The 14,510-nt window shown below is 45.5% G+C and overlaps 1 protein-coding gene across 5 annotated transcripts in view; it reads left to right on the forward strand.

Moving 5' to 3' along the window:
• Positions 1-14,510, forward strand: part of top2b (DNA topoisomerase II beta) — a 184,166-nt gene that overhangs the window by 67,992 nt on the left and 101,664 nt on the right. For all 5 annotated transcript variants that reach the window (XM_061844304.1, XM_061844221.1, XM_061844135.1 and 2 more), the window contains exon 19: positions 4,735-4,849. In XM_061844304.1, the coding sequence (XP_061700288.1) occupies positions 4,735-4,849 (115 nt within the window). The remainder of the gene's footprint in view (positions 1-4,734; positions 4,850-14,510) is intronic.

A 14,510-nucleotide genomic window follows, 5' to 3' on the forward strand; every position in this document is an offset into this window, starting at 1 on the left:
CGTCATCCATGCACAAAGTTGCGCCATTGAGTGTCCCTTGACATCCAAGTGGTCGCCATATTAGTCGCGTCATCTGTTCTTGACGTCATTGTCACTTCCGCCGTTGAAAACGCGCAGTGCCTGCTACTACGGAAGCCGAACAACAGAGATATTCGGATTTTTCCGACGCCCCTTCTGACACCGAAGTTCTTTTCAAAAAGGACAACACCACACAACCGACTGAAGTTACTGGGGCAATATTACACTATTGTTTCGAGCCATATTCAGATGATATCCGATCCACTCCCGCAGCGGAGATGAGACATCGCGGCTCATCGCAGCCGGATGGTGTTGCTTATGACAGAGCTGAGCAGTGCTGCTTTAGTCACAGTCGAGCCGGGGTGCTTTATGCATGCACGCGAATGAGTAACGCATTCTTGGCTGGGTTCTTCAGAGCCGCGCCCGTTGCAAAGCCCGACGCGCAGCCTTCGCAAAAGCTGTGACCGCCGAATGTGGTGCCTCAGCCGGTTTGGCTGAGTTTTGGCGCCCGTGGTGGCATATTAGGAGGAGGTGGAGCCTAGCTATGTTGCTTTTAGGGGTATGTTCAAAGTCACCGCAGTACTCGATGAACACTATCGAGACATTGTTGGCTGGGCGACGCGCACATCGACACATTTCATACGTGGATCTTTTGTTACGTTATGAGAGAGACCCATTTCGTGGTCCGCCCCACGCTATTATTTTTTTTAGTAGCTGTATACACACCTACCTGTTATTTGGAACCCACGAAGCTCTCGTCCTCTGCACCCATGCAATCTATTTTTCACAACGAACAGGGTCTCTTTCAAACTTATGAAGGGTAATTCCATTCTCCCGAGTGTTCAAGCAATGTCCAGCAATGAAATTAGCCGGCATTTTGGCTAACACGAAGGAACAACGAGCTACCTTCCCAGAGGTAAAACTAATGGAAACAAACGAGTCCACGAGGGGGCACCTCTGTCCTGTATGTCACTTCCTGCTTCTCCTCGAAAACGAATCCCTTGAACAGAGATGAGAATTTTCTGTCGATCGACGGATTTCCGACTTTTTCAGACCAAAATGACCATTCTCGAGATGAGCGCAAATCCGTTGAAAAAAATTTCGGGGGGGCTGTAGGGTATCGTGCGCCTGCCTCTTGGTGGTGGGCGCCGAGCTGCAAGTTCAGCTTAGTGCTAGCACAAGCACGACTATCATATATATATGCCGTTCTAACTTGCTTCGGTAGTGTAAATATTTGCATTTTGCGACATAAACATTCAAATTCGTTTGCGGCAGATTACTCGATTGGACAACACAGCTATACAGTATAACGATCCAATCGTGTTAGTTGTTATTCGAGTTTCACCATTGAGATGTACATGTGTTCTCGGTTCTCAGAAATCGCAGTGTAACTTGTTAGTTAGCCAAGTGATAGCGCGAACTGAGCGACGGTGTGTTCATAGTTTTATGATGGCGAATGTGTTAGAAAAAAAAGGATGAAGATCGAGCCCAGGACAATTGACAAGGATGCTGGAATCAAAAACTGTTTCAGATGGCTTGAAAAAAGTGTAACCGTGCAGATAGGACCGAAAACGGTATATACATGTCTAACCGAACACAAACAAAAAGTTGCAAAGTGCTGTGTACTCTGTGTTCCGATAGGAGTTCAACCCCCCCACCCCATCGACAGACATTTTCAGTGTTTTTCCAAATTGGTCATTCTCATCCTGCTTGAGAAGATTTTCATGGCGGGAGTTACAAAAAGCTGTATACGTCAAAATCATGTTTTGTGGTGAAAAAACACATGGGACCATATTGGCTATATGTTTTTCATTAATAATTTACCAAAAATCATCTATTTGACGACACTTGAGATTTAAGGATGTGAATTCTTGAATTTTCAGGTTTGGATATTTTTGACATTCTGAACCTCTGAAGGACTTTTTACACCAGACAGTTTTTATCAGGGCTGTAACGATTCTGTATCAAAGCCAAAGATCACGGTTGTGAAATTAATTGTATTGCCTAAAATGTCTAGATCTCACATCACCTTTCATCAGTGTTTCTTTACGGGTCACATTCAGCTAAGCTCTGTGTTGCTTTTTGTATAGTTTTATTTTAATTTGTCATTGAAGACATTCGCCACTGAGCTGTGCAAATGAGTAATAATGAGCCAAGCCATTGACCATAATGCAATGCTCACTAACGATGCAAAATAATTAAAAAGCATTGAACAAACAACAAATCAAAATGAGTGAAAATGAACACACAAAATCTATTGATAGTATGATAGGATACCATTAACTAACAAAAACACAGCACTCATACAACTGGGGATTCCTCCGATGCCGGATTATAATACTAATTTATTCATTAATTTTACGTTCCGCTTATATCACTATGATCACGGGCATGCTTGAGCCTATCCTTGTTGACTCTGTGCAAGAGGCAGATAACACCCTGAACTGGTCGCTAGGCACATACAGTACATCCAACCATTCACCCTCATAATCACACGTATGGAAAACTTCTTCAATCAACCTACCAAGCATGTTTTTGAGATGTACCCAGAGAAAACCTACAGAGGAATAGGGAGAACATGCAAACTCTACATAGGTGAGGTCTTATTTGAACCTTGATCCGCTGTGCTGCCTTTAATAATAATAATCCATCCATCCAGCCATTTTCTACCACTTTGCCAAAGTCCGGTTGCAGCGGCAGGAAATTCAGCAAGGACGCCACATACTTACCTATCTCCAGCCATTTGGTCAAGGACTTACATGGTGATCCTGTGGTGTTCCCATTCCATCGGGAGACAGTCTCTCCAGCGTTTCCTGGGTTATCCCTGGGGTCTCCACCCAGTGGGACATGCCCGGAACACGTGACAAGAGAGACGTCCAGGAGGCATCCAAAGCAGGTGTCCAAGCCACCTCATGTGACTCCTCTCAATGCGGAGGAGTAACAGCTCTTCTCTAAGCCCTTCCCGGATGATTAAGCTTCTCACCCTACATCTAAGGGAGTGCTCAGACACGCTGAGAAGGACAATCATTTCAAGCGCTTGGATCTGGGATCTTGTTCTTTCGGTCACGTCCCACAGCTCATGAACATAAGAGTGGGTAGAAATGTAGACCAACCACTAAACTAGAGGTTTGGCTTTTGGCTTAGCGCCTTCTTTATTACAATGGACTGATGCAAAATCTGCATCACTGCAAGCGCTGTACCTCTCTGGCTCAAATTTGGACTTGCTAATTTTCATCCGGCAGCACAGAGGTGCATCTTGTTAAATCGTTGGCCTCACAGTTCTGAGGACTGGGCTTCAAATGCCAGCCCTGGCTGAGTTCACATTCTCCCCAATGCTGCATGTGTTTTCTCCGGGCACTCCGGTTTCCTCCCACATCCCAAAAACATGCATTAATTGGATACTCTAAATTCCCTTTAGGTGTGATTGCAGTGCAACTGCTGTCTGTCTCTGTGTGTCCTGCGATTGGTCGGCAACCAGTTAGGGTCTTCCCCACCTACTGCTCGAAGATAGCTAGGATAGGCTCTAAGGAGTAGTACTTCAGAAAATGGATGGATGGATGTATAATTTTCATCCAAACTGCTTCACACTTGACTGAAAACCATTCCAGTGAGATAATGGCATGATGAAGCCCACAGAACCACATATTTTGCAAAAAGCAGAGATCCACGACTGATGTCGCAAAACCGGACCCCCTGTATGCCTTAGCTGCACAAAGAAATCGTGTCCATAAAAGTTAGTATGCCCTAACAATATATTTGGGGCCGCCAGGTTGGACCCAATAAACCTCCAGGTGGGCATCAATTGAGAGCTCTCTTCATCCGAGTCTCCAAGACCTGCGGCCCCAAGTCCACTGAGATTTCCACAAAGTCATGTGTTGGTTTTGGGAGTGTGAGTAGGGTTTATGTTCTTCCCAAACACACCCTTCCAGGTCTCATTGTCATTTTTCCAGGTGATTTCAATATTTGTGTACATTAGAGGGTTCTTATAACCCATCTTTTGTCTAGTCCCTCACCAAGGACCTTTTTGGCATGGTTGCCCCGGCCAGGAGCATAAAACCCGAAATAACTAAGCTCTTAGGATCATTGGTAAACATGTACCCCTCCACCACAATACCGTGATGCCTCAAGAAGGGGTGATTGTTGTAGTTATTGTTATCATTCCATTTTTAATTTATTTGTGTATTCTTATGTTAGGAAACGTAAGCTTTGATTGAAGATACATTTCCTCACCAAGCTTGTCACAAGACTAATTTGTCTTGTGAGTGATCAAACCTGTAGCTACTGATGCTAGATTGATGAACTACATGAAGTAAGAAACACAGCTGAAATAAAGTAAAGGAATGTAAAGGCTTAATCACAGTTACAGCTGAGAGAAGGATGTTCTGTGGGGTTGTGGACAAGAGCCACACAGCCACTCAGCTATGTGATGGAAATACTGGAAGCAGTTGTGGAAATCAGAGTAAAACTTAATCAGGTAAAACGTCATTTCTTTCTAACAAATTTCTTAATTAATTTTTATATTTTTAATTATTTTACAAAACAGGAGTGCCGAGGAGAGGAAACCCAAAGCTCATTAAAATGTCTCTTTAACATCCATATATGAATGGTGAATTTGGGGGTGTTTAATAAACAATTATACTTTTGCCTTTAAGAGCCGCATGATATTCATTACACGAGATTGTTTTGAGTGTTAAACTTTACACTTCTTTATTTCAGCAATACCTGTATGGAACACAAGCAAGGCATCTATCCTACAATGACTTTATCAACAAGGAGCTGATTCTGTTCTCCAACTCGGATAATGAAAGATCCATCCCATCGTTGGTTGATGGTTTGTACAATCCTATCTCTGTTTACTGGCTTTAAAGAATGAATTTATTTAATATTCTTAATTTTGTATTTTGCCATGTCCAGTTGAGTATTTTGAAATCAAGGCAGCACCGTGGATCAGGAGGAAAGCGTTGGCCACACAGTTCTGAGGACCCTTGTTCAATCTCAGCCCCAACTATGTGGCGTTTGAAAGTTCTCCTCGTGCCTGCATGGGTTTTCTCTAGGCACTCCGGTTTCCTCCCACTATTTTCTACCAAATTTTCACTGCACCACAAATCAGTAAACAGTAAGCAAAGCAAATTTATTTGTAACGCTCATTTCAAACACGAGGAACTCAATGTGCTTCACATGATTAAAGGCATTCAAAAACAAACAGATAAAACATTTAAAACAGGATAAAAAAAAAATAAAAATAACAAACAAAATATGAAAAAAAAGACAATTAAAACCGCATACAGTGCATGTAATATGATCAAAAAGTGGATATATTCTAAAAAGCATGAGAAAAAAGAAGAGATTTCAACCTGGATTTAATTTACCATGAGAAAGTACTGTAGTTCTTGTTTTTTTTTTGTGGTTAATGTGGACCAGAACCCACCGGGAAATGTGAAAAACCACAAACTAGGACTCCCCTTTGTTTCACCTTTGTTAATTTTTCTTGCAAAAATCGGCTGACCGTGGTTGGGAAATGCAGGGGATGCTGCTCCTTTCTCCTCCTCGCCCCCGGTGCGACTGCACGTGCCCGACCTACATCCACATCGGGGGAAACGGCGGCCAGTGCCACCGCTAACGACGGCCCACGCGCATCGATACATACACCCCTGACTTTTAGATATTATTAAGTTATTAGGACTCCCATCTTTTGTTACGTTCTGAGAAAAGTACTCTCTACATCGTCGGACGTGGATTTCTAGAATGTTTCTGTAAGGACGAGGATGACTGTTGATGGAGGTTTTTATTAATGCTGCTGCTTTCGGACAAGTACACAGACACGACACTGCCATTCCGTCTATTGGACACGTCTGGAACATTCGCGGGAAATAATATTCACTTATTTTGAACATTCGTTCGACTGTGGTAACGATACATCGTTTGGCTAGTTAGCTTGTGTTACACGCTACTAAACTGTCTTCGTACTTCTATTTAGTTATTGTTTTGTGTTGTGTTGTATTGTATTGTGGATGAACGGATGATTCCATTCCGGCAGTTTTTTTTTTTTTTGGGAGGGTTAACAACATACTAAATGTCATGTTTGAGGCGTCAATGGAACTTTAGGCTTAGGTGCATCTGATTTCTACTGATCATCTTTGAGATTGCAACTGGATTGAGCTTTGGCCTCACAATTCTGAGGACTGGGGTTCAAATCCTGGACCCACCTATGTGCAGTTTGCATGTTCTCCCCCTGCTTGATTGAGTTTTGTCCGGGCACTCCAGTTTCCTCCCACATCCCAAAAACATGCATTAATTAGAGACCCTTCACAACAAACACTGCGGTTTCGAGTATTCTGAAATGGAAGAACTTTGGAACCACCAGGACCTTTCCTAGCTGTGGCCGTCCAACCAAGGTGAGTAATTGGGGAAGAAGTATCCTGGTCAGAGAGGGTAACAAAAACCCTTTAGTCACTAAGGCTGACCTCCAGTGTTTTCTTGCAGAAATAGAACTGTCCAGAAGGTAAAGCATTACTAACCCATCCCACCAATTAAGCCTTTATAGAAGTAGAGTGGCCAGACGGAACCCACTTCTCACTATAAGGCACATGGCTGTCTGGGTTCAGGCTCCAAATAAGACCCAGATGCAGAAAGGACAAACTTCACGTGATGCGTTGATAGTCTGGCTGCGAGTCAGAGTCCCACAGCATCTTAAAAGCAGTCTGGTGGAATCAAGATGACAAGTTGCAGCTGGTAGACTCCACTACACCCACCCCTGCAAGCATTCATGACACACCCACACACAGGCAGGACTGAGAGCCCTGGAGAAGCAGCCCTGCCAGAATCCTACCTCCTACAGGCACCACTAAGCGCCCGAGCCAAGCAACAGGCGTGGGCACGATGGATTGGCGATGGTATGAATCAAAGAGCTGCACAGGATCAACTGCACAGGCTCCCAACTCCACTCTGCCGGACCATAGTCCTCCCACTTGACCAGGTACTGGAGGCTGAGGGAGGAGAAGGGGGTGGGGCACGTAGGGTACAGTGGACTGGACGTAACTGGATTTATCTGGGAGACATGGAAGATGGAGTGAGTATGGTGAGAGGCGTGGTGCACCATACAAGAATTTAGCACAGCCACAATCTTGTAGGGGGTGGGTTTGCAGTTTTTTGGAGTCATTCTTGAGCGACAGGTGTTTTGTACTGAGCCACACTTTTCGAGCAACTATATAACCAGGTGCAGGACGCGGCCACGGTCGACTTTCACTCGAGACTTGGGAGAAGGGCAGAGAAGAGTGGCGCGGGCCTGCTTCTAGACCTTGGAACTCCAACGTATGTAGGTCTGCACTGATGGAACTGTCAGCTCCTGCTCCTATGATTGTAACAGTGGAGGTTGGTAGGCCACAGAGCATTGAAAAGGGGACATTGCCAACGATATCCTGGGCAGTGAATTGACCATACTCAACCGGAGGCCATGAGGCGGGGTGAGACTGGGAAATGCGACAGAATGCTGTCTCCAGCTCCTGGTTTGTGTTCTGACATTGCCCATTAATCTTTGGATGATACCCAGAGATCAGCTAAACACCTGCAGTGCAAAACGTTTTCCAGACCTGTGAGTTGAATTGGGGGCCCCTGTCAGGGATAATATCAGAAGGGATGCCATGCAGGCGGAAAACGTGGTGGACCAACAGGTCGGGAGTCTCCTTGGCCGATGGGAAGTTGGGAAGTGCCAAGAAGTGTGCAGATTAAGAAAACCTGTACCACAGCGATAATGAGTTCCACCACCTGACCACTTCTTAATCTATTTAATACCAACATACAGGCAACAACAAAAGGTCCTGTGAAATAGTATTTGCCCGCCTTCTGATTTCTGTTTTTTTTTTTGCATATCTATCACACACAAATATTTCAAATCTATCCATCCATCTATTTTCTTAGCCGCTTATTCTCACAAGGGTCGTGGTAGTGCTGGAGCCCATTACATTTGTCATAGTGCAGGAGGCAGGGTACACAACACAATCACAGGGAACATGGAGACAAACAGTTGCACTCACAATCACACTTCGGGGTAATTTTTTAGTGTCCAATTATGCATATTTTTGAGACATAGGAGGAAACCGTAGTGCCCGGAAAAAAAAAACACGCAGGTACAGGTACAACAAGCAAACTCCAAACAGGTGGGGCCGGGATTGAACCCGTGTCCTCAGAACTGTGAGTCCAACGCTATCTCAGCGACGGGGTACTGTGCCGCCTCTCATGAGCACGAGGTACAGGGCTGGACCCAAATTCAGGACTCCCAGGCAAAGGCATGGTGTAGCGGGTGGTTTTATTCCAGGCTAAGGTCATACACATGTTACCAGTCCAAAATGCGCAGAGTCACAAAAAGGCGAGGCTAGGGGCAATGTCCATAAACATGAAATGAGGTCCGATAACTATGAGGCAAAACTTTAAAACATGAACAAAAATGTAACAAGGCTTGGACAAATGGATGCTCTTCACAAGGCTTGCGATTTATGCACAATAGCGGAGAATCCAACATACAGTAATACAAAGCAGCAAACTGGCCAAAGCCAATGACACATTAAAAATTTAAATGCCTGGTCTACTTAGTGTCCAATGTAAAGCAGCTGCGTGACCACTGTCAGAGGTGGTACCTTCCAGGTCAGTGGTTTGGATATGCCCCTCACAGGAAGCAGCGCCCAGGGCAGTGGCTTGGCCATGCCCCTGACAGAGTGCCCCCCGCCCCACCTTCCCCAAGGCACGGAAAGAATATATAAAAAAATAAAATAAATTACCAGGGAAGGGCAAAACCCCCCCACTCCAGTTTGTTTGGTGGCCGTCCAGGCCACCCAAAGCGAGGAGTCCGGTTGAGCAGGTCACTAAGTCGGCCAGGACGCCACGGGGCAACTCGGGCGGATGTCCTCGAGGAGGAACCCAAAGGCACAGCAGGAACCAGACGGGAGCAGGTGATGGCTTCAGACGAAGGCCTCCCAAGACGTAGTAGAGAGGTAGAGGACCACTGAGGCTTGGGCGAAAGGCTGCTGTGGCCGTGGATCAGTCGCCGCCAAGGAGTGGTCGTCAGGCAGCCGAGGATCGGTCGCCAGTGAAGCAGGAGTGGGAGATAGCCGTAGATTGGTCACCGCCGAGGTCTGGTCGTCAGGCGCCCGGGGATTGGTCGCCGCCGAGATGTGGACGTGAGGCAGCCGTGGAGGGGTTGCTGCCGGGATAGGCGGCCAAGGATGGGTTGTTACCCAGGCAAGAGCGAGAATAGGCTGCGGCTCGGTCGCCACCGAGGCATGGACGTGGATCAGACTATGAAGGCACAGATACTCTGTGACAAATGGATGCTCTACACAAGGTTTGCACCTTACGGACAATAGCGGAGAATCCAACATGCAGTAATGCATCGCAGTGAACTGGCAATTGCCGACACATTCATACAGTATCTTAAAGGCCTGGTGTACTTAATGTCCAATGTAAACCAGCGACGTGAAAGCTGTCAGAGGTGGTACTGCCCAGGGGAGTGTTTTGGTCATGCCTCTCACAGGAAGGACCGCCCAGGGCAGCGGCTTGGGCATACCTCTGACACCGCCAGGTTTCAATCAATCAAACCAGACAAACCAAAGGAATACAAAATGCAGTTTTCAAATGACAATTAAATTTATTAGGACAAATAAATATCCAAACCTTTCTGATCTTATGTGAAAAGGTAAATAACCCCCCCCACCCGCCCTTTTAATTCCAAAGTCACTGTGACTAACCAGAAATCGGCGAAAGGTGAGTTCAATTTCAAAAATCACACCCAAACCTGATTATCATCATACTTGTTGAATCAAGAAATCTGAAACAGAATCTGTCAGAGAACATGAAGTGGCCTACAAGCGCTCAATAATACTATCCACCCCGGAACCCACGTGCCTGTCTAGGTGGTTGTGCCTGCCAAAAAATTACTTCTGGTGGGTTTTGGACTTTTCCATCTTATCTGCCTTCTTGCCTGTGCTACTTGTAATTAAAGTTGTTTTTGGAGTTTAGTAATTTGATTATCTTAAATACATTTTGAGGTGATGCACTAAGTGTCATCTAAATCTAGGCTCATCTTTGGACAGGAGGTCTGGGTCAGCTTTAAGAGTGGTGTGGATTGGTTCAGGGAGACCTGCCAGGATTGCAGTCCTGAACATAGCCTCCTCCTAACCAGACTGTCCAGGGTGATGTCAACTCAATTCAGTCCAAAGTTTAGTACACTTAGTCAAGTGCTCAAGTGGGTCGTTTAAGAAAGGGGAAAGAAGTAGTCTCTCCAGGGTGTCCTGGGTCGTCTTCGGGGTCTCTTTCTGGTGGGACATGCCCGGAACACCTCACCAGGGAGGCGTCCAGGGGGCATCCGCATCAGATGCCCCAGCCACCTCATCTGACTCCACTCAATGCGGAGGAGTAGTGGCTCGACAATGAGCCCCTCTCGGATGACCGAGCTTCTCACCCTATCGCTCAGGGAAAGCCCGGACACCCTGCAAAAGAAACTCATTTTGGCTGCTTTTATCCGGGATCTTGTTCTTTCGGTCACGACCCACAGCTCATGCCCATAGGTGAGGGTAGGAACGTAGATCGATGGGTAAATTGAGAGCTTCGCCTTTCGACTTAGCTCCCTCTTCACCACAACGGACCGATACAAAGTCCGCATCACTGCAGACGCTGCACCAATCCGTCTGTTGATCTCCCACTCCATTCTTCCCTCACTCGTGAACAAGACCCCAAGATACTTGAACTCCTCCACATGGGGAAGGATCTCATCCCCGACCTGGAGAGGGCATGCCACCCTTTTCCGATTGAGGACCATAGTCTCGGATTTGGAGGTGCTGATTCTCATCCCAACCGCTTCACACTCGCCTGCGAATCACGGCAGTGAGAGCTGGAGATCACAGCTTGATGAAGCCAACAGAACCACATCATCTGCAAAGAGCACAGATGCGATGCTGAAGCCACCAAAACGGACACCTTCTACGCCTTGGCTGCGCTTAGAAATTCTGTCCATAAAAATTATGGATAAAATCGGTGACAAAGGGCAGCCTTGGCGGAGTCCTACTCTCACCGGAAACGAGTCCGACATATTGCTGGCAATGCCGACCAAACTCTGACAGTGGTCGTACAGGGACCGAACAGCTCATATCAGGAATTTGGTACCCCATACACAATAAGAACCCCCCACATAACTCCCCGAGGGACACGGTCGAATGCCTTCTCCAAGTCCACAAAACACATGTAGACTGGTTGGGCGAATTCCCATGCACCCTCGAGGATCCTGCCGTGGGAAGGCATGTTGGTTAAATTGAGGAGGTCTTCGAAGTATTCTCCCCACCAACTCACAACATCCCGAGTTGAAGTCAGCAGCACCCCGTCCCCACTATACACAGTGTTGACAGTGCACTGCTTCCCCCTCTTGAGACGCCGGACGGTGGACCAGAATTTCCTCGAAGCCATCCTGAAGTCGTCTCCATGGCCTCACCAAACTCCTCCCAAAGACAAAACAAAGAGATAAAACATTTAAAATGGGATAAAAACAATAAAAATGGCAATCACAATATTTTAAAAAAGACAATTAAAACCGCATACAGTGCAAGTAATATGATCAAAAAGTGGATATATTCTAAAAAGCATGAGAAAAAAAGAGTTTTCAACCTAGAATTTTGTTTGCATCCACGTATCCTTTAAATCGCCACATCCTTTATATTTTTAACACATGTAGTATGTGATTTGTGTACCTTATGTGCTGACTGTGTTTATTGTGATTGCTTTCATTTGACCTTAACTTTAACATAGAGTAGGTAGTATGTAAATTATGTATCTTTTGTGCTTACTTTCTTATTTGATAGCTTCTTTTTGATTATCTGCAGCCTGTTGGGCAGCACATTATTGTGCTACCTGTCGGCCGGTCCCAAGCCCGGATAAATGCAGAGGGTTGCATCAGGAAGGGCATCCGGCCTTAAACTGTCCCAAACATATATGAGCGTTCCTCATAGGAATTCTACAACAGTTAGGTCATGGCCCGGTCTTCCTACACCCGCAACCAGAAATGTTAATCTACAAGGCGTAGGTAGAAATTCAGATAATGTAGGTCGAAGACAAAAAAGAGGAGGAAAGCGGCTTAGTCGAAAGAAGAAGAAGAAGAGGAATGCACAAAACCTACAGCTGTATGTAGGGACTTTGAATGCTGGGAAAGGAAAAGCTCAGAAGTTAGTTGACATGATGATTTGGAGAAAGTTTGATATATTGTGCATCCAAGAGAGCAAGTGGAAAGGGAGTAAGTCTAGAAGTTTTAAGTGCAGGGTTTAAATTATTTTATCATGGAGCAGATGGGAAGAGAAATGGAGTAGGGGTGATTTTAAAGGAAGAGCTGGCTAGGAATATCTTGAAGGTAAAAAGAGTGTCAGATCGAGTGATGAGGTTGAAATTTGAGGGTATTATGTAGAATGTGATGAGCGGCTGTGCCCCACAGGTAGGATGTGACCTCGAGCTGAAAGAGAAATTCTGGAATGAACTAGACGAAGTAGTCCTGAGCATCCCATGGACATGTGGGTGAAGGAAACAGGGCCGATGAAGAAGTGATGGGTAAGTACGGCATTCAGTAAAGGAACTTGGAGGGGCAGATGGTGGTGGAAGAAAAAGAGAGTGAAACATAAGAGTGACCTACAAGAGCGGATGTAGAAGTATGCAGGTGGACTATATTTTGTGCAGACATAATCTAAAGGAGGTTACCGATTTTAAGGTTGTGGTGGGGGAGAGTGTAGCTTGACAGCATAGGATTGTGGTGTCTAGGATGACACTGGTAGTGGGCAGGAAGACTAACAAGACAAAGATAGAGCAGAGAATCAGGTGGTGGAAGTTGAGAAAGGAAGAATGTTGTGTGGCCTTCCGGAAAGAGGTGAGACAGGCTCTAGATGGACAGGAAGACCTCCCAGAAGACTGGACTACTACTGCCAAAGTAATCAGAGAGGCAGGCAGGAGAGTGGGGTGGGAGAAAATGAGCTCTACAGGTTGGCCAGACAGAGGGATAGAGATGGGAAGGATGTGCAGCAAGTAAAGGTGATTAAGGATAGCGATGGAAATATGTTGACTGGTGCCAGTAGTGTACTAAGTAGATGTAAAGAGTACTTTGAGAAGTTAATGAATGAAGAAAATGGGAGAGAAGGTATAGTAGAAGAGGCAAGCATTAATGACCGGCCAGTGGCTTTGATTAGCAAGGGAGAATTTATAAAGGCACTGAACAGAATGAAAAATAGAAAGCCAGTTGGTCCCGATGACATACCAGTGGAGGAATGGGAGCAATTTGGTGAGGTGGCTGTGGAGTTTTTGAAAAACTTATTCAATAGAATAGTGATTCTCAAACAGTGTGCCGGGGTACATTAGTGTGCCGTGAGCACTCTTCAGGTGTGCCGTTGGAAGTCATCCAATTTTGTGTAATTGCTAAAAAACACATTTCCAAGAAACAATGTATCTTTTTTCATCAATTTATGCCAGTGAGGCACAATGACAGAACAAAAAATCCTCTTCTATTAGATGGCAGGAAGTACATACAGTAATTAATCCATCCATTTTTGGTGACATTTACTTTTGTTGGTGTGTCGTGGGATTTTTCAATTGTAAAATATGTCTTGGCTCTACAAAGGTTGGAAATCACTGCAATAGAATACTAGCAGGAGAGAAGATGCCAGAAGAATGGAGGAAAAGTGTGCTCGTCCCCATTTTTAGGAACAAGAGTGATGTTCAGAACTGTGGAAACTCCAGAGGAAAAAAAAAGATGAGGACCCACACAAAGAAGTTATGGGAAAGAGTAGTGGAGGTTAGACTCAGGACAGAAGTAAGTATCTGCGAGCAACAGTATGGTTTCATGCCCAGAAAGAGTAGCACAGATGCATTATTTGCCTTGAGGATGCTCGTGGAAAAGTACAGAGAAGGTCAGAAGGAGCTACATTGAATCTTTGTAGACCTAGAGAAAGCTTATGACAGAGTACCAAGAGAGGAGCTGTGGTACTGCATGCGCAAGTCTGGTGTGGTGGAGAAATATGTTAGAATAAGACAGGACATATGACATATGAGGGTAGCAGAAAAGCGGTGAGATGTGCCGTTGGTGTGTCAGAAGAATTTAAGGTAGAGGTGGGACTGCATCAGGGTTCCGCGCTGAGCCGCTTCCTGTTTGCGGTAGTAATGGATAGGCTGACAGACGAGGTTTGACTGGATTCCCCTAGGATCATGATGTTCGCAGATGATATTGTGATCTGCAGTGAATGCAGGGAACAGGCGGAGGAATAGTTAGAAAGATGGAGGTATGCACTAGAAAGGAGAGGAATGAAGATTAGCCATAGTAAAAGAGAATATATTTGCATGAATGAGAAGGGCAGAGGAGGAAGAGTGAAGCTCCAGGGATAAGAGATAGCGAAGGTGGACGATTTCAAATACTTGGGGTCAACAATACAGAGCAATGGAGAATGTGGTAAGGAAGTAAAGAAATGGATCCAAGCGGG

Source organism: Syngnathoides biaculeatus, chromosome 1 (genome assembly GCF_019802595.1).
Source record: "Syngnathoides biaculeatus isolate LvHL_M chromosome 1, ASM1980259v1, whole genome shotgun sequence".
NCBI classification, from domain to species: Eukaryota; Metazoa; Chordata; class Actinopteri; order Syngnathiformes; family Syngnathidae; genus Syngnathoides; species Syngnathoides biaculeatus.